Here is a 21800-nt window from a genome sequence, read left to right as displayed (position 1 = left end):
TATTAAACGATTTACAAACGGAGTCTCGGATATGCACTTTTTACATCCACTGACTTCAGTGTATATATGATGACATTATTTGTCCCATAATGTGTTTCATATGTGTATAATAGAGGCATTGGGAGTTATGTGCGCATATCTGGGAGGAGAATTCTATTCTGACATCCACAGGGTGGATCTTGCTTCTGGTATTCTGATCTTTGAGTGTAGAACTCTCATTGACCTCAACAATAGATGTGCATTGCTGTAAGGAGGGAATAGTGCTTAGGGGTAGTGGTAGGGTGGCTAATGGAAATGAGGATACGGAAGTAGAAATTACTGTATCTGAGGCGGATGTCAAACTCTAACAGCTTAATGAGACAAATCAGGGAGGCCGGAAAATCTCCATCCAAGAATATTAAAGGAACCAGCACATGAAATTACAAACCCAATAGCAAGGATTTTTAATGAATCCATAAATTTGGGGGTCATACACTATGACTGGAGAATTGCGACTATAGTACGTATTTTTAAGAAAGGAAAAATAAGTGATCTGGGAAACTACAGGCCCATTAGTTTGACCTCAATTGTATGCAAGGTCTTGGAACAAATTTTGAAAGAAAAAGTAGCTAAGCACATAGAGGTAAACAGTAACTGGGATAAAATACAACATTGTATTTACAAAAGATAGATCGTGCCAGACCAACCTGATCTCTTTCATTGTTAAGATAACTGATTACTTAGACAACTGAAACGCAACAGATTTAATCTACCCAGATATACGTAAGGCATCTAGTACAGTTCCACATGGGAAATTATTAGTTAAATTGGAGAAGATGCGGATTAATGTGAAAACTGAAAGGTGCATATGGAACTGGCTAAAGGGGAGACTACAACAGGTCATACTGACAGTTCAACTGTCAGGCTGGAGGAAGGTTACTAGTGAAGTTCCTCAGAGATCAGTCATTGGACCAGTCTTATTTATCAATTTCTTTAATGACCTGGACTCAAAAATAGTTGGAGTGTGCTAATAACATTTGCAGATGACACAAAGTTGGGAGGTATTGCCGATGAGGAAGAGGACCAGAATATCATACAAGGAAAACTGGATGACCTTGAAACGTAGAGTAATAGAAATGGGATGACATTTAATTGTGCAAAGTGCAAGGTCATGCACTTAGGAACTAACAACAATTTTTGGGGGGTATAAACTGGGGATTTATCAGGTGGAAGTGACAGAGGAGGAGAAAGACCTAGGTGCATTGGTTGATCACAGGATGACTAAGAGCCACTAATATGATGCAGCTATGAAAAAGGCTAATGCAATCCTAGGATGCATCATGCAAGGTATTTCCAGTAGAAACAGAGAAGTATTAGTACCATCATACAGAGCACTGGTAAGATGTCATCTGCAATACTGTGTACAATTCTGGTCTTCCATGTTTAAGAAAGATGACTTCAAACTGGAACAGGTGCAGAGAAGGACTACTAGGATGATCAGAGGAATGGGAAGCCTACCTTATGAGAGGAGACTCAAAGAGCTTGGCTTGTTTAGCCTAACCAAAAGGCTGAGGGTAGATATGATTGCTCTCTATAAATACATCAGATGGATAAACACTAGGGAGAGAGAGGAGTTATTTAAGTGCCAGTGCTGACACAAGAACAAATGGATATAAAGTGGCCATCAACAAGTTTAGGCTTGAAATTAGATGAAGGTTTCTAACCATCAGAGGAGTAAAGTTCAGGAACAGCCTTCCAAGCAGTGAGAGCAAAAAACCTAACTGGCTTCAAGACTAAGTTTGATAAGTTTATGGAAGGGATGGTATGATGAGACTGCCTACGATGGCATGTAGCCAATCAGCAACTGCTAGTACCAAATATCTCCAATGACCAATGATGGGACTATAGATGCTGAGGGCTCTGAGTTACTACAGAGAATTCTTCCCCACATGTCTGGCTGTTCGGTCTTACCCAAATGCTCAGGGTCCAACTGACTGCAATATTTGGAGTCAGGGAAGAATTTTCCCCTGGGGCATATTGGCAGAGATCCTGGCGGGGTGGGGGGGGGTCACCTTCTTCTGCTCTTCCTCTGTCACTTGCAGGTTTAAACTGCAGTAAATGGTGGATTCTCTGTAACCTAAAGTCTTCAAATCATGAACTGAGGACTTCAGTAACTCAGCCAGATGTTATGAGTCTATTACAGGAGTGGGAAGGTGAGGTTCTGTGTCTTGCATCGTTCAGGAGATCAGACTAGATGGTCATGATGGTCCCTTCCGGCCTTAAAGCCTATGAGAATGTGAGGAACACATTATTCTATTCAAATTGTAATTAGCAAAATATCATATATTTTTATTTATGTAAGAATTGGAGTCTACCAAGAACTAAGCTGAGTGTAAAGAGATGAATCTAAAGTAAGAGATAATTTCCAAAACCCTCCAACTATAAGTGGATAACCTATGCACTTTTTAAAGGTGGTTGTGACCCACTAAGCAGTTCCAGTGGATGACCAGAAGCACAAGCATTAACAGTAATGTAGCTCCTTAACATGGGGTGTACTGCAAAGGACGAGTCAGATAACAGCACGTTGCAACGTTTAAGTCAAAGCTGCAGCTCTGATTTTTCATGGCAAATCATCCTGCACCTTCCCGGTGCCTCAGGAACAGACTAAATGATTATATACATGCCCAGCTTAGAAAATAAAGGACCTTTAGGAACCACTGTCTTAAGCACAGTAATGGAAGACTTGGATCAGTGGCTTCCTTTATGACAAGGTTGCTCACACGACAATCACCCTCTTAGCACTTCTGAAGTCAGTCACAAGGATTTTTATAAGAGGAAGTGTAAAAAAGGATGACAGGGAAGAAAGCAGTATAAACATTTACACACACCTCTCTTAGTGGAATCCAGCTAAATGAATGTCAATTAATGAATACTTCTGATAAATGACTGATTTCAGAGTCTGCTTTTATCTACAGAACCTGTATTTAGAGTTCAAGCCTTTTAAATTAATACATGAAAAAGGAATTAAACTGCTAATTATCATATTTCATTGCGGTTCATAACACTTTCATCAGACCTGTTAAATGAAGGAGTCAGTTCAGTGGAGGAAGCTAAACTATACAAATTTATGACAAGGGTGTATCAGGCTGACAGGTTGGTAGCACAACTCAGGAGATTTGCGAGGAGTAAAAAGTTCACATTTTGGACCAAACACTCTGGCTTGCAGAGTTTATTATATTTATACAATCACAACAATAAATAAAAGTAATTTTGTAGCAACCAAAACTTGCTCTTTGTCTTAAGTTACAGGCATATGGAAATTCTAACACCCACAGACAAGCTGGAGGAGTTTTTCTTTTTGTGCGTTTCCCCTCTTGTTTTCAAACATCCTAGCCTTTTCCCTTAATAAGCCCTCCTCTCCACTTGGCAGAAAGTTTATATGAAAGCCAGACCCACAAATTAAACCCTCTTCCTAGTTGCCCGGCTTCTTGGTGGGCTAGTGTGGTATCCTAGATCATCACTCAGCTTGTGGTCTGCCCAGGTTATGGCTGTTACATTGATTAAATAAAACTCTCAGCTGTGAATTGAATAACAAGCATTTCATGAAAAATTTTGTGTTCAGCATACAAATTGTTTAGTGGTGAAAACTTGGAAATTTTCACAGCTCTAGCTCAGTTCTGAGGCCACTGAGTACTGGGAGCACTAAGGGGCGAGAATAGGCTGGTGTTAGAGTGGAAATACCTCTGATAGATGAGCTACAACAAAACTGAAGAGCTTAGGGTCCTGGTACTTCTCCCTGCATGCACGTGGCTGGGGAAGAAGCAGAGAACGAGTGGAGACTTGGCTTTCCTCTGACTCTCTGGTCTGCAGAGTTGGGCTGGTGAGGGAGTGAGAGGGCTATGGTCCAGCAGCAGATCTCACACACTCTGGGAACAAGTTGGGGAGTAAGGAAGGAATCCTGACTCTTTTGAGGCAAGATTCCTTGTCAGGAGGTGCTTTTCTGGGGCATTACACCTACAAGCTGCCCTCTACCCAGGGCGAGTGCTATCTTAATGCTATCTGGGTCTGTATAGATACATGCAGAATGGTATGGAAGATAGATACTGAATATAAATAAGTCTTGAAATGAGTTAGAGTAATTGCAACTTTATTTATACACCTTGCCCACTGGAAAGGTTCACCACCCTTTTGCTGTACACACATATGGTGAAAAAAAAACACGCAGTCCAGCCACATTTTCATTGCTCCTTTTCTTTGCAGCATGCAGACAAGAACGTTTCATGTCTTTCAAGCACTGCTTTGTTATTCTATAAGCATTCATTTCATGCTTTGAATATTTCCTGTCAGACTTTCCTCGGATGATCTGGAGGGTGGGGGGTTGGTCAGAATGCTTTGGTTGTGAAGGTTAATGGTTATAAGCAGTGAAAACTGAAGTCCTCCATCAATCCTCAAGTATTAAATCCTGCAGGTCATTGATGAGGCAAGATTCCCTACTTGGCCCCTGTAGTGGCTTCAGAACTGACCCTTACTGACTATCTCATATCATGTTGGTTGACTGTCAACATTCTTCAAAGCTGCCAAAACAGGGTGTCCTCGACAGCCAGCTAATGATAAGTAGGCTAAATTGTGAGCAGAGAGTGTACCCATTAACACTGGAAATATAAAAAGTTGTGCAATAAAATCTGGACCACAACCTCATTTGACTTTGGACATGCATCTCACTGAAAGTACGGCAATACAGGAGAAAGACAAGTGCTTTCTTTACTAGACTGTTTAGATACTTTTTGCATAAGGGCCATGAAACTGGCTGGGAAATGGAGTTAGATGCAGCAAGAGTTTTGGTTCTTGAGTGTTACAATTAAAATTCTATTCATTTTGTTTTGTGTTAGAAATGAGAATCTGGGCTGCAATCTACTTGAAATGAAACAGGATGAAAAAATGCAGGATTCACAGCACACTTTTATAAATTTTGTGGCCAAGTATGCCCACATGTTTCTTTGGAACCATATGAAATATGGACTCTAAGGCTCACTACAGACAACTGATTCCATCTTTCCCATAAATAAATAAATAATAGTGTAAACTGTAATGGAAATAAAATAGAATTTGCCTAAAATCAAACGTTCATTGGCTATTGTCTACTTCTAGACTGAAATGTCCTACTGTAGTCACTCTGTAGAAAGGCACACTGAACGACTGCACCAAATCTCCACTTTATAGAACAAATTCTACCATAACTTTACAACCTGACAAAGTCACCTGTGTAACCTAACTGAAGCCAATGGTATTTTAAGGGGTGTGAGTCTGTGGACAATTTGGCCCAGAATCTATATGCAGGTTTTTTCAAACAAGGTGAAATTATCACTGATCTTCTACTTTACCCCCAAGCTAGCAAATTCATTGTTGTAAGTACTTACTGATGAGAAGTTAATTTCAGTTTGATCTCTGAGCTTGGGATGATTTCTCAAATGCTACTTTATAGCATGAGAAAAGCAGCTTTCCATATTCATACAATCCAACCCATATGAGTCTCTAAACAACAACAAAGGTGCTTCTATTGTATCATGCCAAATGCAACTATCACTGAAAGAAAAACTTTCTCTGCAGCCTCCAGGTATATCCTGGAAAAGAGGTGCTTTAAGAATGTTAGAAGGCTGACATGAAGCACTTTTTAACTGTATTAGTTTTCATTTCAACATGTGTTCAACTGAATTAGAGTAAAGTGGTATGAGACTGGGTTCAACATGTAAATGCCATAAAAGTGGCTCTTTGATTTCATCAGTGTCTCTTTAGGATATTGATCTGTGTTCTACGACACAAAAAGGAAAAAAAGATGATAATCGTGCACAGCAATGAAATTACTGCAGGTTTCATGAGAGGAGAGAAAACGAGATGAAATACTAGAACAAGTATATCAAGAGACAGAGCTTTTAAGAAGACATTTACCTCACTCAGTTAAAAAGAACAAAACGTTTTTCTACCATGTATTATACTGTAGCTAGAGTAAGGTCCTTCTAACAACATAACAGGTAAAAATGGAAGATGTTAGGTAACATTTTCAAGAGCGCCTAAGTGATGTAGGAGCCTCTTAGGAGCCTCAGAATCTATCTCATTGAATGTCAATGACACTTGGGCTCCTAAGTGCTTAGGTCACTTTTAAGAATGGGACTTAGGTCAGGTCTACACTACAGACCTATATCAGTATTACTACATTGCTCAGGAGTGTGAAAAATCCACACTTACGACGGACACAATTATACCAACATACATTCCTTCCTCCCCCCTCTGATGGAGACAGTGCTATGTTGTTGGGAGCGCTTCTCCTGCCGGCATATCTACTGCCTTTCAGAGAGGTGAATTAACCACACTGATGGGAGACGCTCTCCCGCCATTGGCAGAGGAGCGACTTCATTATAGCACTATGGCGGCTGTAGCGCTGTACATGAAGACAAGCTCTTCGGTTCCTAAGGCACTTTTGAACATTTTACCCATCCAGATAAACTAGAGAGTAACAAACTCCAGATTCTTCTTGTACTCCCTGAATTCAGTACATTTTGGCTCAGCTGAGGCAAACTGCTCATGCAGACCCTCTGAATGGTATAATGCCTCCAGGGCCATGCAGGAAGCAGTGAGGTGCTTCTTCCTATACCTGCTCTATGGATGCCAGTGAACCCTGGCTGCTGCATACAGAGACCCTTCCCTCACCCAGTCATGGACCTTCCAAATAGCACTGCACTCTCATGCACCTACAGCCATATTATGTCTGTCCTGAGCCAGCCTTGCTCAGGGAAGGGGGAAGGGAGTGCAGAGAGTTCCCTACATCCATCCCATCTCTACTTCAACCACACACATTATGAGGGGCCACAATTTGTTCCATTGTGGTTTTAAGCCCTGAAAAGTTGATACATGGTATTTTTCTAAAAACGTGTTTCTTTCATGTTTAATATCCAAGACTAGCCCTACTTAAATGGCAATGTTTACAAGTTCAGTCTAATTACTGCAGGGTTGAAAAATGTGTTCAATGAGTTGCTTCACATCTTTGTTTGGTCTTTTTTAATGCAATGAAGAACAAAGTGCATTTCATTACCTGTGGTGATATGAAGAGACTTGCAGCTCAAACATGAAGAATGCATTAGAATGAAAACATTTGATTTGGGCATTAAATATTTTATTTGTTAGATAAAAATCTCCTCTCTATGGATTTTGTATGAGCAATGTATTCAGCACATGTTGGTAATCAGATGCCAGATTTTTCTTTTCTTTCTTCTTTTTTTTTTAAAGGCATGGCTAAATAACAGTCAGAAGAAAGCTAAAAATTGACAAATGAAAAGGAGAGTTAATGATCCGCTAATGGACAGCTATAGGCTCTGTCTCTAGCCAGGGGCGGCTGAGAAGGAACTGAGGATGGTTAGCCCATGTGTGCTGACTAGCCTCGTGGCGCAGCACAAGAAGAGTGACAGTGCATGTTGTGGACCCAACAGACACTGCTACCAATGTTCTCCGATCGGCAGTGCAGGTACACACACACACATCTACAGTGGAACATCCACAGGGACACTACTCAAAGAATAAACTGTTTTCCTCTTTAACAAGTCCAGTGTCTTCATGCGTACCTTGCTGCTGAGAGCTATTCCAACCTCCTTTTCCAAAGGCCGTTGAAGGACATGGTCAGAAGAAGTCAATCCACTGTTTGAGTTTTCTGTTGGACAGACTCTACACCTATCGCTTTTTCTTATTCATGTGTGGAGAATCTGTGTAATATTGGAGAGACTTCTTTCTGCTCCAACTAGTCAGGCTGCGATGTATGCCTGGATGAAGATATCAACCAGCTCTGAATACAAACAGGAGGGAGACAAGGACTAAATTTGGTGCTGGGAGAGTCATGATGGTTTTTTCTGCTCTCCTTCATATACTTTGCCTTTTACCCATCCGAAGATGAGACACATGATTTTCCCTTCTCTCCATTTTAAGCTCTCAATTTCCTTCTTTATCTGGTTAGGATTTAATCTGGGGATTTCCAGAGAAGATCAGGAAGAGAGTCCTGTGATGGCTACAATACACTTGTTCACCTCTTTGCTGGATGTCTTGAAAAACAATTTCTCTCTTTGGGATTCTGTTAGTTGTACCAGGGCTAATAGTGTAAACAGTTGCCTGAAACTGTGTCTTAGCAAAGGCTAAAGAAAAGAAATGAGGGGCAGAGGCTGTTTTGGAAGCAGCTGGCACCAAATATTTTTCTGTCTGCTGGCTGTGTCTGAGTGATAGCAACCATGAAACCCACTGGAGAAAATGGATGGCTCTAAATACAAGAGTAATTATTTGCATTAGCTTTAGTTTAATGAAACTTAAATGGATGATTCTTCCTAAAGCAACCTACAGAATTTTAAACAATGAATTAAAACTTACTGTAGAGGACCTTGTTTTTCAGGGCTATATAGCTGACCCTTTTGAACCTACTTTACTCAAGCTATGCAAAATATATATGTATAATAAATAACTTTAGAATTTATGGAGTGGAACAGAAAGAATATTAACAGGCAAGCAGAGGGGCTGTGCAACCCTCAGAAGGTTTTTAAAGATTTATTTTTTTAAATGAAGGAATGTGTGCATGTGAGGGGTAGTACTCTTAATTGATACACTTGTAGACTCCTTACAGAAATCCATGCAATATGATCCAAAATCTGTCCTCAATCTGGCTGCTCTGCTGTTGACTTCAGTGGGAGCAGAATTATCCCACTGCTATTTAATCTGGTTTTTAAGACATTTTCCTCTCTGCGGGCACAACCCAACTGCCACTAAAATTAGTGGTGAGACTCCCCCTGACTCCAGAGGTATTTGCGTTGGGATCTATGGTAGCTGTCTATGGCAAGTGTGGAACAACACAGTGAATATGATTTCTGTATGCACTTTATGTGTGCAGTTTAATTTTTTTTAAAGCCTGCAGTTTGGCTTTCAGCCTGGCATTCAGCAGATCAGAACTGCAGGGCTATGTTGAACTCCATGCTGCGTCAGGTACACACTGAGAATGAACTCAACATCAACCTGGAGGGATCAGGTAAACTGCAACTAATCAGATACAAGGATTCTGTTATAGTGGGGAAAAATAGCCATTACTAAAACTGAGAGAAAGAATTATTTTCCTGATTATTTTTAAGGAAAAAAGTACTATTGACAAGTCACCAGTGACATTCCAATAATTCTTTAAAGTTTGTTTTACAAGAAGCATTAAGGCTCCAGAACTGACATATTTAGTGTTACTGGGGTTTGACACATTTTATATTATTCACTGTCATTGCTGCTTTTTGGGGTGGCAGTTGAGAAATGTGCTTCCTTAAGACTGAGCACTGCACAGTAAGGAGAATGGTTGTTGAGAAGCTGCAAAAGAATATCAACCAGACACAAATAATAATAGAACACCAGAGTCAGAAGGATTCGGGGTGCCTAGCAAAGTCTAAATTAAAATGTGACCTAATAAACAGAGGAAACATATTAAAAAAAAAAATTCAGAACTGGTGGAACAGATTTCACAGTTTAGCCAATTCATCTCCAAACCTGGCAATCCTTTTGCAATAAATTATAATTGTTGTAAAACAGCACTGATAAGAGAAGCTAGACACCGTCATTCAATAGTCAGAAAAATGTTTTCAGATGTTCTGGCTAGAGATGAGCAGAACAAAGGCCCTCAAATTTGAAACCTTTCAAATTTCAGAGGGAGCGAAATAGTGATCCAGAACGCTGGACATCTCACCACATCACCTGACACCATGAGATTTTTAGAGTGTGATGCTGAAATTTCCTGAGAAAAGCTCTTAAGATTTTGATATCATTGAATATAAACACTAGCTCTATTCTGCCTTGAATCCTAAACTCTAACTCTGAACTCTAATCCAAATGGAATCCAGATCTGAGCACCACCATTTCTATCTTATCCCTATTCGTGACTTGTTTATTTACTAGTCAAGTATTGAATATAAACATTCAAAACATTAAAGGAAACAGTGATGTACCATAAAGAAGAGAGGCAGCAATAAAAACACACCAAATCAAAAAGCAATCTCGTGGATTTGTTAAAGGGAAATGAGAATCTCTCTTATATATATAGAAATCCGATATGAGAGAGATTTTTAATGCTCCCATAAGTGTGAAAGGGGCTTTAGATTGTAAGCCCTACAGGGCAGATGTTACAAGCCTTTTTTCTGTGTTTAGACAGAATCCAGCACAATGGGGCCCCACTCTCAACCGGGGCCTCTCGATGCTACTACAATATATACACTTACTACTAATAATTATAAGTACCATTTTTAGAAACATCAGAAAAAAATTCAGAATAACCAGGGATTGTCTCAGTTTCAATTATCTCCAGTGTTGGATGTCATCATTTCTTGATTCCAAGCACTAATGAAATAATTCTCTGTAGTAACAGAAGGTACAGAATTTCAATTGACAAAGATGCTAGGCTGTTGTTGTTGGGTTGTGTTTTTTGGGGGGCGGTGTTTGGGGGAAAGAGAAGGGCATTGTTTTTACCTCAAGCTCTTTCTTTTGTATCTTCATCTACCTTTTCACAAACAATCCCCTAGCTCAATTACTGACAGCAACTGCTTCTCTGGGCCCTTTTACAATGGAAACCAGCAGTAATGGCCCTTCCATGGGTTCAATTCCACACAGCCATTACTTCTACTTAGAAACTGTCCCACCTCAGAGAATACTAGTACCTGCTCACAGCAGTGACCTTATGGCTTAGCCTTTCTCAGTGGGACTTCTGTGCTTACGATTCCCTATTAAAACAATGCAGCAGTCTCACTGCAGTATTCTTAAAATTCACAGCCATGAGCCTGCTTTCTAATAAAAGTTGAATAGCTGTCTTCAGAAACAAGCTTTAGAAATAAAAGTAGAAAAAGAAGCAGCAAATTAAGATTTGAGTCCTACTGCATCTCTTCTCTCCATGTAATACTACCTCCCTCTCAGAAGCATGCCAATGAAAATACAGACAGCTCTGAAAAAACTTTTATAACTCAAGAAGTGGTTAATAGTTTGAGTGGCTGCTGTGTTCATAGATTTCCAGTCCTGCTTCGAGAGTATCAGTGCTTCAGGAGGACTGCCTGTCAGTTTTACTGTGTGTACTTTTTAGGGGCAGAGAGAAGTGGTCACAGAAAAATTATAGTACTTCAAAGTGACTGTTTTGTTTTGCAGGACGATTTGAAATCCCGCAATCTAAAATGATGAACGGGACAGACGCTGTGAGTCAGGTACTTCAGAGTGTTCCGTTATGATGAAAACATCAATAAACAAAATGACGTTAAAAGCACACAGATAAAAATGTAAGTAAAGCTGCAGGCACCCCCTAGTGGGTCATGACTCATGACCCATGGATTGAAAGCCTCTGCTACAACGAAATAAGCCCCAGTGCTGCATGCAGTGGGCTCTATTACAGCATCCCCCTAATTAAAGCAATTTTTAATGGAATAAAGATCTCCTTCCAGGATTGTAGAGACAAATGCTACTCTTATTTTGTGAAGCCATGGCATTTAACTACGAAGAAGCAGCACCATTCATTTGTGGAGATCTCTAGTCGATTGTTCAAAGACTGAGTCTTTACATTCTAGACATATGCACTTACTACCTGAAAATGAAAATCCTTGTAAACATGGATTATTATAATACTCCAAATTAGCAGCAGGTAAGAACTTACCATTTTCTGGCTGGTCCTTAATATCAGCTTCACTTGGCTGGCTGGGACTTTCAGATTGACTTGAATCTGAAAAACATAAAATACAGCCAAAAATTACACGGTCTGCTGTGGAAAGTAGATCACAGGCGCCAGACTTCCTTAAAAGGTTGAAAGTACAAGCTAAGGACAGGAATGTTGCACTAGGACATGACAATGCTAGGAGGCCAGTGCCCTCGTCATATTTATGCTAAGAAGAAATTGTATCTTGTTTACATCATTGCATGGAGTGTTCAGTCTGTGCATTAGCATAAATTAGGCTTAGAGAAATAGTCTCTTTAGAGGAAGCCTGATTTAAACTGCTTTTCTACATTTTTTTATAATGCAGTTTGTATGTTGCATACAAACCTGAGACTTAATCCAGAGTCAAAACATATTTTTAAACTGGCATGTAACAGTAACTAACTATAAAAGTGATGCTAACTAACATGTTCTGATTACTGTCTATACGTTACAGCAACAGAAATTCACAATACAGATAGAAGACCTGATTCTCATCATGCTTTCACTGCGGGTACATTGGTGTAGCAGACTGAAATAAATGGCATTATTCCTCATTTACACGGTGTAAAGCGAGATCAGATGCTGAACCAACGGCTTCAGAACACGCACCAATAATGAGTTCTACAGGTTCCTATTTAGAAGTCGCCAATTATCCTACTAATACATTGGCCTGAAACAATAAAATGACCCATAAGATCATTTCTTTTGTACTAAAAAGGTGCTTTTACTTAAAAAATAAGGATTTTTAGCAAAAGCTTTGGGTAAACAAGATTTTTGTTTCATAATTATTTTTAACTGTCTGCTCTTCAGATTGGAAAAAAATGCTTTATATGTGTGAAAAATATTTTCTAAAGAAAAACTCAACCTCTTAACTAGGTTTTCTTAAGATCAACAGAAACATTACAGAGTTAAAAGAAATCACACTTTATCAATTTTGGGTAAAAGAACAATTTGGGATAAATTTAAACCTTTAAAAAAGTTTTAACTCCAAACACACTTAAGGAATGAAACCATTTGTTACTGTATTAAAAAAAAATCTACATTTGTGGTAAACCTATTTCCTCACCTTGACTGTGCAAGGTTTAGAATTAGCTGTCTGAAATTGGACTACATTTCAGTACGAAGTCCATGCAAGATCAAAAGGTCATGACACTTAACTGTGATTAAATTGAAAATCTTACTTCTATTGCAATAGAGTGATAACACCACCCTTTCTATTTCTTTGAGGTATTAATAGCACTGAAAGAAGCAGCACTACTGGAGACCTTGGGACAAGCAATGCTAATTTATTGCTTTTAAAAGGCCCCTGCTTTTAAGCAAATGAAGATTTTAATTACCACTGAGTACTATAAAGAAAATGCATATTTTAAATATTTTTTAAAATTTTACCTGCTACCCTATCCATTAACTATTGTGAAAAAGCTTAAAGGACAGTTCCGTATAAATTAAACACGACATCTAATAAAAGGTGCACACAACATAATTTTCATCAAGTTTGTAATATGAACATTAAAGATGTTTAGTATCCAGGGTAGATATCTGCAGTTAAAATCAACGTGAAGTTCAGCTAAAAAAACTGACAATGTGATATCCCACAACATTACTATTTATCTCTAAGAACTATCTTCTCCTCCAGCTTCTAAATGTATTATTTTAAACACTTCCTAAAGGAAGCTTGACAAAGATCTTAAATTTAAATTTTGTTGCTAACATTTTATTTTAAATATCAACTTCGTGGGTTAGCATTATCTCTAAACTCAGATCCTGGTTAGCAGATAGTCCATATAAGCCTATCCTCAGCATTGCCATATTCTGGACACCATATTTTCACCGAAGTTTTATGTTTTTGGTACCACAAAGGTTAAAAATCCAGTCAACATTCAAGGACTAAATCAACATATTTCACAGCATAGGACATGCATTATGTTTTTTTTTCCCCCACCAAGTCATTGTTCAATCACTATTTGACCGTTACAACTAAAATTATGTTAAAATGTAGTAAAAATATTTATTTTTAAAAACAGACAGTAAAGAAATATGGAAATAAGATGAATAACTAAAAAAATATTTTAAAATGCATTTAGACAGCAGCGGGAATGGCTGATCACTAGTACATGCAAGCTGGCACACTTCTGATACCCAGTGTGGCACCTTCGCTCTTCATTGATGCTCCATATCCTGTACTCGGCACAGAAACTCAGACTTTCTCTCTGGATGCTGAGATACAAATAATGCATTTTTGTATATGTTTAGCGCCACGCTCCAGACACCAGAATTAGTGGCAAGACAGACAGTGAGCCCAGAACATTTGTTAGCATATTGAGTCTTGACTTTTTTTTTTCACATTTAGCTACAAATCCTATTTTTCTGCAACCTTCTCCTCATGTAAAAAATACCCCCAAAAAACTATAGTGTTTGCAAACGGGCGAAGGAAAATAAAATGCAGTAAAATGTGTTTTTAAAAATACAGTGATACAGATCATCTAAGGCTCCCAAAAATACTAACTGGGCAAAAGTCTGCTCAGAATTGTCATGCAAGGTACCGTCTCATGGAAACCCCTGAAAAGAACACTGAAGAAGGCACTTAACCAAAATGTTTCTATGCAGAATTTTGTTTCCCTGGTTTTATTCAGATGCTGCAGATGATCTGGCACATATAAAGCCATCACACAATTAAAGGATTGGCAAAATTCAGTGCCATTGTATTTTATAACCTTGTTGAGGACTGCATAGTTTTTGTTCACAGCCCATCTCACTTTTTCCTGAGTTGGCAATAGCTTGCACAATTTTTCATTTTGATTAAGGAAATTTTAAACCCCAGCTTTCTGAATGTTTCATGTTTTGTGGGTTCTGATATTGTGGGAGGGATGTCAGTTCTGCTGAGTCCGTTAGCCAAACAGGTGACTAGAGAAATAAATTAAATTTTGTCCATAAATGATGATAGATATAAATGAAAGACTGTTTTATAAGTATTTGCATGAAATCAATAAAATCACTTATTATAAAGCAGTTTAACAATTCACTGGATATTCTCTTTATGTATTTGATAGCTGCTTCACACAATACACTATATACACTTTATGCCTATTTCTTTTAGCAGCGACATTGCCAGTTAAATTCTACCACCTGCAATAATTAGAGCCAGTGAAAAACATACAAAACAAAATATACAGTAGATGGGAGCCCCTCTTGAATCCAGGGCCCCCTGCAGCAACGAGTTTCATTGGTGCCTGAAGCTAGGGCTGGTAGGAAGCCAAAGAATCTGTATGTTACAATAAAGTGCATGTTATTAAGGGGTGTATTTAAATGATTTCAGAAGGAGTTGGAAACATTATAGTGAGGAAACACTATTAGGATTGCTGATTTTTTTTTAAATTCAGGAGTTTAGTTTTATGTTTAAGGAAGCTTAACCTTGAATAGCACAGCATTTTTTAGGTAAAAAAAAAAAGCCCATCGATAGAATTTTAACCTAAAGTAGCTAGAGTTTGCATGCATGAAAGTACACTTGGGTTACTGGACTAGCGGGGCTCAGATGGGGTTGATATCAATAATCATTACAGGGAAACAGAATAAAAGGAATTTTGAAGCTATATTATTCTGTATCTCCTGAAGCCAACTATTAGTGAGGGTGAAAATAGACAAAATGGGCCAGATTTTCTGAAGCAGCCTCTGATATTGTGGATCAGGCCCTTAAAAACATGCTATCCCAATACAACAGTGGGTGTTATATGGAAGAGCTCAGTCTGATCTTGAACTTGACCTCAAACTATGGACAGGCACGGTCCTTTAGCTCAAGCAGGAGGGATTTGTGCTTTCTGACGCTGGCGGTCCTGGGTTTCAATACCACTGTAAATTGTGGTGCCCTGATGTGTGTGACCACAGATTCACTACAGTGTAGAAAAAGGGCTCATCATGATGTGTGCCAATGAACAGATGTGATCCATTGTTTGGCAACAATAAAAAGGAAATATGAAAGGTTCACTGAAAACTCTGGGTTCTGGGTGGTAGCAACATCAACAGACTAACACTGCAGTCCTTACTTGTAGACAAGGAAGAAACAGACCTGAAACAGAGACACAGAGGAATCCTACTTCCTCACAGAAAATGACCATAGTTTTACCAACTACTTATGCAGTTCGATAAAGTACACTTATCTACTTACCACTACTCACTACTTATAATTATGCTACCTTGGAGAGGCAAGACATTTTCTTGGAGAGGTACTGTATGGTAAACAGAAAATCTCCTCTAACATTTTCATTCAGAACATGCAATGTTCTTCCTCTCAGCGTTTCTGCTTGAAGCTAGGCCTTAAGCGACCTATCTTGGCTATCTGGTGTTCTATGTTAAGTGAATTAGTGGGTGTCAGATTAATTCCTACCAAACCAGTGTCCCCATCACAACTGAACCCTTGTTAGCGGTTTCATCAGAGAAGCCAATGTGTGAATGGGCATGGAAATGTATCTACCCTCTAACTGGGAGAGGTGGTCCCTTCAGGATAGAGGAAAAGCATGACGGCGGGGATCAATGAGGAAGACTGTATTAACACTGCCCATGCTGACCCTGTTCTGTGGATAAATAAATAAAGAGCTCCTTTCTTCAGTACTGTCAGTCCACACCTTTCACAAGCACTAGAAAAGCGCACAAGTAAAATCTTGCATTCATGTCATGTTTTATTGGGAAAATATTGTATAATGAACTGACATTTTACTCAAGTTTCAGAGTCCTATTTGTAATAAAATATTTATATGTCTGGGTTGTCTTTGTGCAATACATTTTTCATCTATAATTTGGGGTACAGATTACACCAAAGATTTATATATGTAAAAAAATCTAAATCATATCCCTTTATACACAAACCTGTATGAGTTTAAGGGACGAGTTACTTACAAACACAACCTGCACAGGTATTGTGACTTTTTATACTTACTTTTACTAAATTTACTACAATTGTCATTTATAGATAGATTTGGAAGGATTAGATATTTCAGCAAATGTCGATAAACGTAAATTTCACCTAACGCCCACAAATTGACAAAAAAATATTTCCACCAATAATAATTAAAATTTGCAGAGAAGCAAAGAAAAATGCCGCTTGAGAATTCATTAGAGTTTCATTTCAGAATATTTATTTTGTATATTTTGACATGTGGTATTGATAATTTGTGTTTTAACAATTTATAAGGCTTTAGTTTTTTAATCTCAATGTCTACTGTCACCAAATAATTATTTTCTGACCCCTCTATTGTTTGACAACCTCGTAGCACAGTGAAAATTTGGATAAATAAAAATTGAGGGAAAAAAGCTTAAAACCCATCATTTTGTGCAACTGTGAAAATTTAAATTGATAAACATTTTAAAAATGCTTAAAAATAAATATTGATCCATTGAAATTATAAAAAAAAATAAAAATCAAATTCTGCCACGCCTATTTATAGTTACAGGGGTGTGTACTATTATTTATTTTAAATAAGACACTGATCTACATTTAAATTCTAGCCATCACCTTCAAGTCAACTATTTTATAAGGTGTTCCAAGTGCCCATGTGTCATTATCATACACGTCTGCCTCACACATGTATATATCCATACCAGCCGTCTAGTTCTTATTTTATGCACCCCATATACAGTACGTTACATCCTTTCAACTCACGAACAAGGGTTCTGCAGTGGTAAAATCACAGCAATGCCAGTCTGGTTTGTATAAGGAAAGGACTCTTAATTCCTGTACACTGGGAAAGAGATTATCTTTGATAATGGAAATGTAAATCAAAGCTTGCTGTTGTTTATTCCAGACAGACATTTGTGTGTTAAGTCTGTTTATCAGGCAACACTTTGTCTAAGCCAGGAAGTAGTCAGCCTTTGTAACAAGATGTATGCAAATGATTTTCCCATGAGGCCTTGCCACAAAACTTTTGTGGCAAAAAACTCCTTATATTACTTCACCAGTAAGACGTTACTAAGCTACCCTGTAAGTAGACTAGCGACAAAACAGCTAGCTAGACTATGCTGATGAGTTTGAATGAGACCAAAACATGTGCCCACAGTCTGTTGCTCTTTATTCTAAGCAGACTTTGTGTATTACATCTGTTTATCAAGCAACACTTTGTCTGAATAATCAGGCTTTGTAACAAGGTAGATGGAAACAGAGATCCCAGAAACTCCAGAGCTAACTTGTCTGAGGCAAAAACTCCTCATTGCTTCCTTAGTCATAAGAAATGGGAGCAGCATGTATAATTTGACTATAATGATAATAGTACTCCAAAGCTGTATCAAAATGGATTTTCATTTTAAATCAACTTTGTTTGTTTTCACGAGTCCATCCATGAATGATTTACTGGCATCATGCGATAGCCCTAGAATGTGGGAAATCTGTGTATTCCCGTATTTGCTGCTTGATATTACAAACAAGCATTTGATTCACGTCTAACTGTTTGTTTTTAAAACAGTTTACAGCCTTTGATTCCTGCTTATTGATTTATTTCTGGAACATTTTCTATGTATTTCTTTGCAGCAGCAAACATTAATTTTGACTTAATTCAAATTGTCATCAAAGGATTCCTTAAGGAATCTCATAGTACACATTTTATTTGTTATAATAAAATATTCTTAAAGTAAACAACATGCAACTGTTTTTTTTTTAATTCCAAAAGACACAAAAATCTGTTACCCTAACCCAAAGGATTCAAATTTGTTCAGCCCTTTTTCCTAGACAAAATAAACACTTTAGGACTTTACTTGTTTGTATTCTCCTCAGTGGTGCTGTATGCATCATCAGCTAAAAACAAAGAAACTTTTAGCTGCTCAGACAAAATGCAGAAGCTCCCCAAACAACCAAGCAGGGTTGGGGGTGGGGAAGCATTCAAAAAGTCTGACAGTCCATTCAATATAGGGATGATGGCCGTAATGCATCCAGGGTCCCCTTGCTAATTAAATATGCATTGGCACAGTTTTGATCAATGCAAGCCATGGATCAGATGACACACCTGCAAAATCTTGAGCCCAGTGCTCCCAGGAAAGGGAAAATACAGCCTGTCTCCTTATCTTTGTTTTCAAAGGCTCTCAATTTCTGTGCTTAGATATCTAATTTAATTCTCTCACCCCTCACCAAACTGGATTAGGAAAGTCAATACTGCCTTTGTGCATCGACAGGAACACACAGCTTTCCTTTTATTCAATTTAGCCATGACCTTTAGACAAAGATAATGACAACTGTCTAAAAGTAAGGTAAGGCCTTAAAAAGTCCCTACAGAGGGGGGCCCTTTGCTTTTTGTCATTCCACAGCTCTGGAACTCCCCATCAGACCTGGGGCAAGCTGGAAACAATTTTTTGCAAATGTCAGCTACTAACTAATCCTGAAAAACCAAGTGGGGCTCGTACTCCATCCAGGAAACCATTTGGTTGGCGTCCCACATCAGTGTCAGGACTATAGTCAGACACTCACCAGTCATTTGCCAAGAGGCAGAAATTACCCTGAAGTAAACCATAGCCCCAATAACACATTGAGTTGCTGTATGGAGAAGGAAGCGATGGTACTATTTATTCAATGGAGTTTAGGAAAAAATGTGAAATGGAATAATCAAGTAAATCCCATGGGTAACAAATAAATTTCTGGCCATAATATTGGGAAGATAATTTGGAATTTTAGACCTAACAGTATATTGCGGAGAGAGTTGTATGTATCTACCAGAAACGTGCCTTGAAGTGCTAGAGATCTGAGAAGAACCTGTCCATATATCTTCATAAGCCTGGTCCAAAGTCAGTAGATTCCCACTGATTTCACTGGGGTTTGGATCAGGCCCTCTATTACTTGTGAGACTGTCTTTTTAACCTGGACCCCTGTCTACAAGAACTGGACTGAGACCACAAATTCATTTCGCATAGGCCTCCAAAAAGCCATCAGCTTGTAATTAATTTTAGTAACTACTGACATGGGTCATATTTGAATTGATGATTTAGAGGTAAAAAAATCCATATTCCCTAAGTAATCCAGCCTGACAAGAAAAATGAGCTTTTATGATGTAAAATATTTAATTTTGCACTATTTTTCAGCTGCACTTAAAAATATACTTGGCATTTCCTAGGTATGGACCATTATTTGTTTTATATACCTTGTTTACATAAGTTTGGAGAAGATATTTGTAATGGGGAAAAAATTGGGGCAAAGTTGGATTTCTGAGCCTCTACAATCTTGGGAAATAAAAAAATCAGAATAAATAAGAGCCAGGAGAAACCACTGGGAAACATAAATTAACCTATTTTTCATCATCATGAACCCCAAAATAAAAAATCTAATTTGAGCCTCAACCCTCGGATTCCTTTCTATAAAAATTGCCTACGTCCCTCACAAACCGATTTACACTATTCATTTTTATGACTTTTAAAGTGATTTAAATTTATTGGATCATTTCAGTTTTTTAGAGCGCTTCCATTTGGATCTATAAGGGTTTCTAGACAGATGCAGTGCTCACTTATTTAAAATTAACTGCAGTACAATAATTTTAAATTGCTTCACACTGTACTAATCTCAAGTGCTTTGAAATATTTGAACCACTCTATTTAGAAGCCATCAATGTTCTGAATATGCGCACCAATGAAGAGTTTAAAACTCTGAAGGGCTTCATTGATGATCCTAAAGTGTCGGTGAGCAGGGTTCAGGCACGCTCAGTATATAGGTATTTAAAACAATAGAGTAATTCTACAGCGTTTGTCTGAACTTCAATCTGTAAATAATTAAAGCTCATTTGAGTTATAACATTTCAGTATGTGTGAACTGATAAAAATGTATAAAACTAGAAAAACACCATTATAAATAATGACACATTGAAACTATTACTATTAATAATAAAAAATGTGCACTCATATAACAGCTTTCATCTGAGGAACTCAAAGCATTTTATTAGGATTACGTTAAACCTCACAATACCTCTGTAAGGAAGGTGAATATTATACCCATTTTATAGATGAATGACCTGAGGCATGGAGAGATTAAGTGATTCATCTCCAGAGCTACAGTGTCTAAAAGATGGGAATAGAAGGCAAGAGGCCTGGCCCACAATCTCTTGCTCTAAACACCAGATATTGTTCTCTCTTATACATAGGCATCATAACTACGGTGTTGTCATGGTTAAACTAGAAAACTTCCAACTGTACTGCATGGAAAAAGTGTGGTTTAAAAGCCTGGTACTAATGTCAGTCCGACTGAATCCTTTTAGCCTCCCTTAGGGCATGTCTACACTGCAATAAAACACCCACAAGGGCCCATGTGAGCTGACTCAGGCTCATAGTATTCAGGCTGCAGGGCTATAAAAATACAATGTAGACGTTCGGGCTCGGGCCGGAGACTAGGTTCTGGGATCCTCCCCTCTCAGTCCCAGAGTCTGGCTCCAGTGAGAGCCTGAACGTCTACAATGCAATTTTATAGTCCTGCAGCCTGAGCCTGCTGACAGGGGCCAGCCGGGGATGTTTTACTGCAGTGCAACCATACCCGTAAGATCCCTGTAGTCTGCCATCTTTTCCTTCATTTTTTGGAGGCAACTTCAAATCACTTCCACAAGAATCTTTGAACTGAAGCACCTTCCATAGCAATACCTAATTAAATTATTCATTGCAATAGTACATTTCTTTGTACTGTATTATATTATAGGGAAGACGATGTTCTCCCATGATTTGGTACAACTCTCTGGGCCTAAACAGGTTTTACACCAGTATAAACCACACTGACTTCAGTGGCATCTGCCCCAGTGTATTGAGAGGAGAACTGTGTCCACCACTTTCAGTATATGCAGAGACTCCACTGTGCTGCAGCACATTCACACACATCAATCTCTCCCCACCCTCACACCTCCTTTTGCTATATATTTATTGTGACAAACCCACCCCTAAGGGATCCAAGCATGTGGCATTTGCTAGGCTATTCATTCTGGTGCCAGTTCTCATCCTTTATCCTCCCCCAACCATGTAATAACTTGCAACGGGGCACATTTCCTCTAGCCAAGATGCGCAGCATTACAAGATCATCTCCAGGTTGCTCTCTGGATTGCCCTAAAGGGGTGGCATTAACAGCAATGCAGTTCTGCCCTCTATCTATAAAACA

The 21800-nt window shown here is 38.5% G+C and overlaps 1 protein-coding gene across 4 annotated transcripts in view; it reads right to left on the bottom strand.

Annotated features, from left to right (window-relative positions):
- Positions 1-21800, bottom strand: part of NFIA (nuclear factor I A) — a 303610-nt gene that overhangs the window by 123559 nt on the left and 158251 nt on the right. For all 4 annotated transcript variants that reach the window (XM_032795522.2, XM_032795524.2, XM_032795527.2 and 1 more), the window contains exon 3: positions 11666-11731. In XM_032795522.2, the coding sequence (XP_032651413.1) occupies positions 11666-11731 (66 nt within the window). The remainder of the gene's footprint in view (positions 1-11665; positions 11732-21800) is intronic.

Source organism: Chelonoidis abingdonii, chromosome 7, assembly GCF_003597395.2.
Source record: "Chelonoidis abingdonii isolate Lonesome George chromosome 7, CheloAbing_2.0, whole genome shotgun sequence".
Lineage (NCBI taxonomy): Eukaryota > Metazoa > Chordata > Testudines > Testudinidae > Chelonoidis > Chelonoidis abingdonii.
The sequence above is the reverse complement of the archived record's forward strand: the minus strand, read 5'-3'. Positions and strand labels throughout refer to the sequence as shown.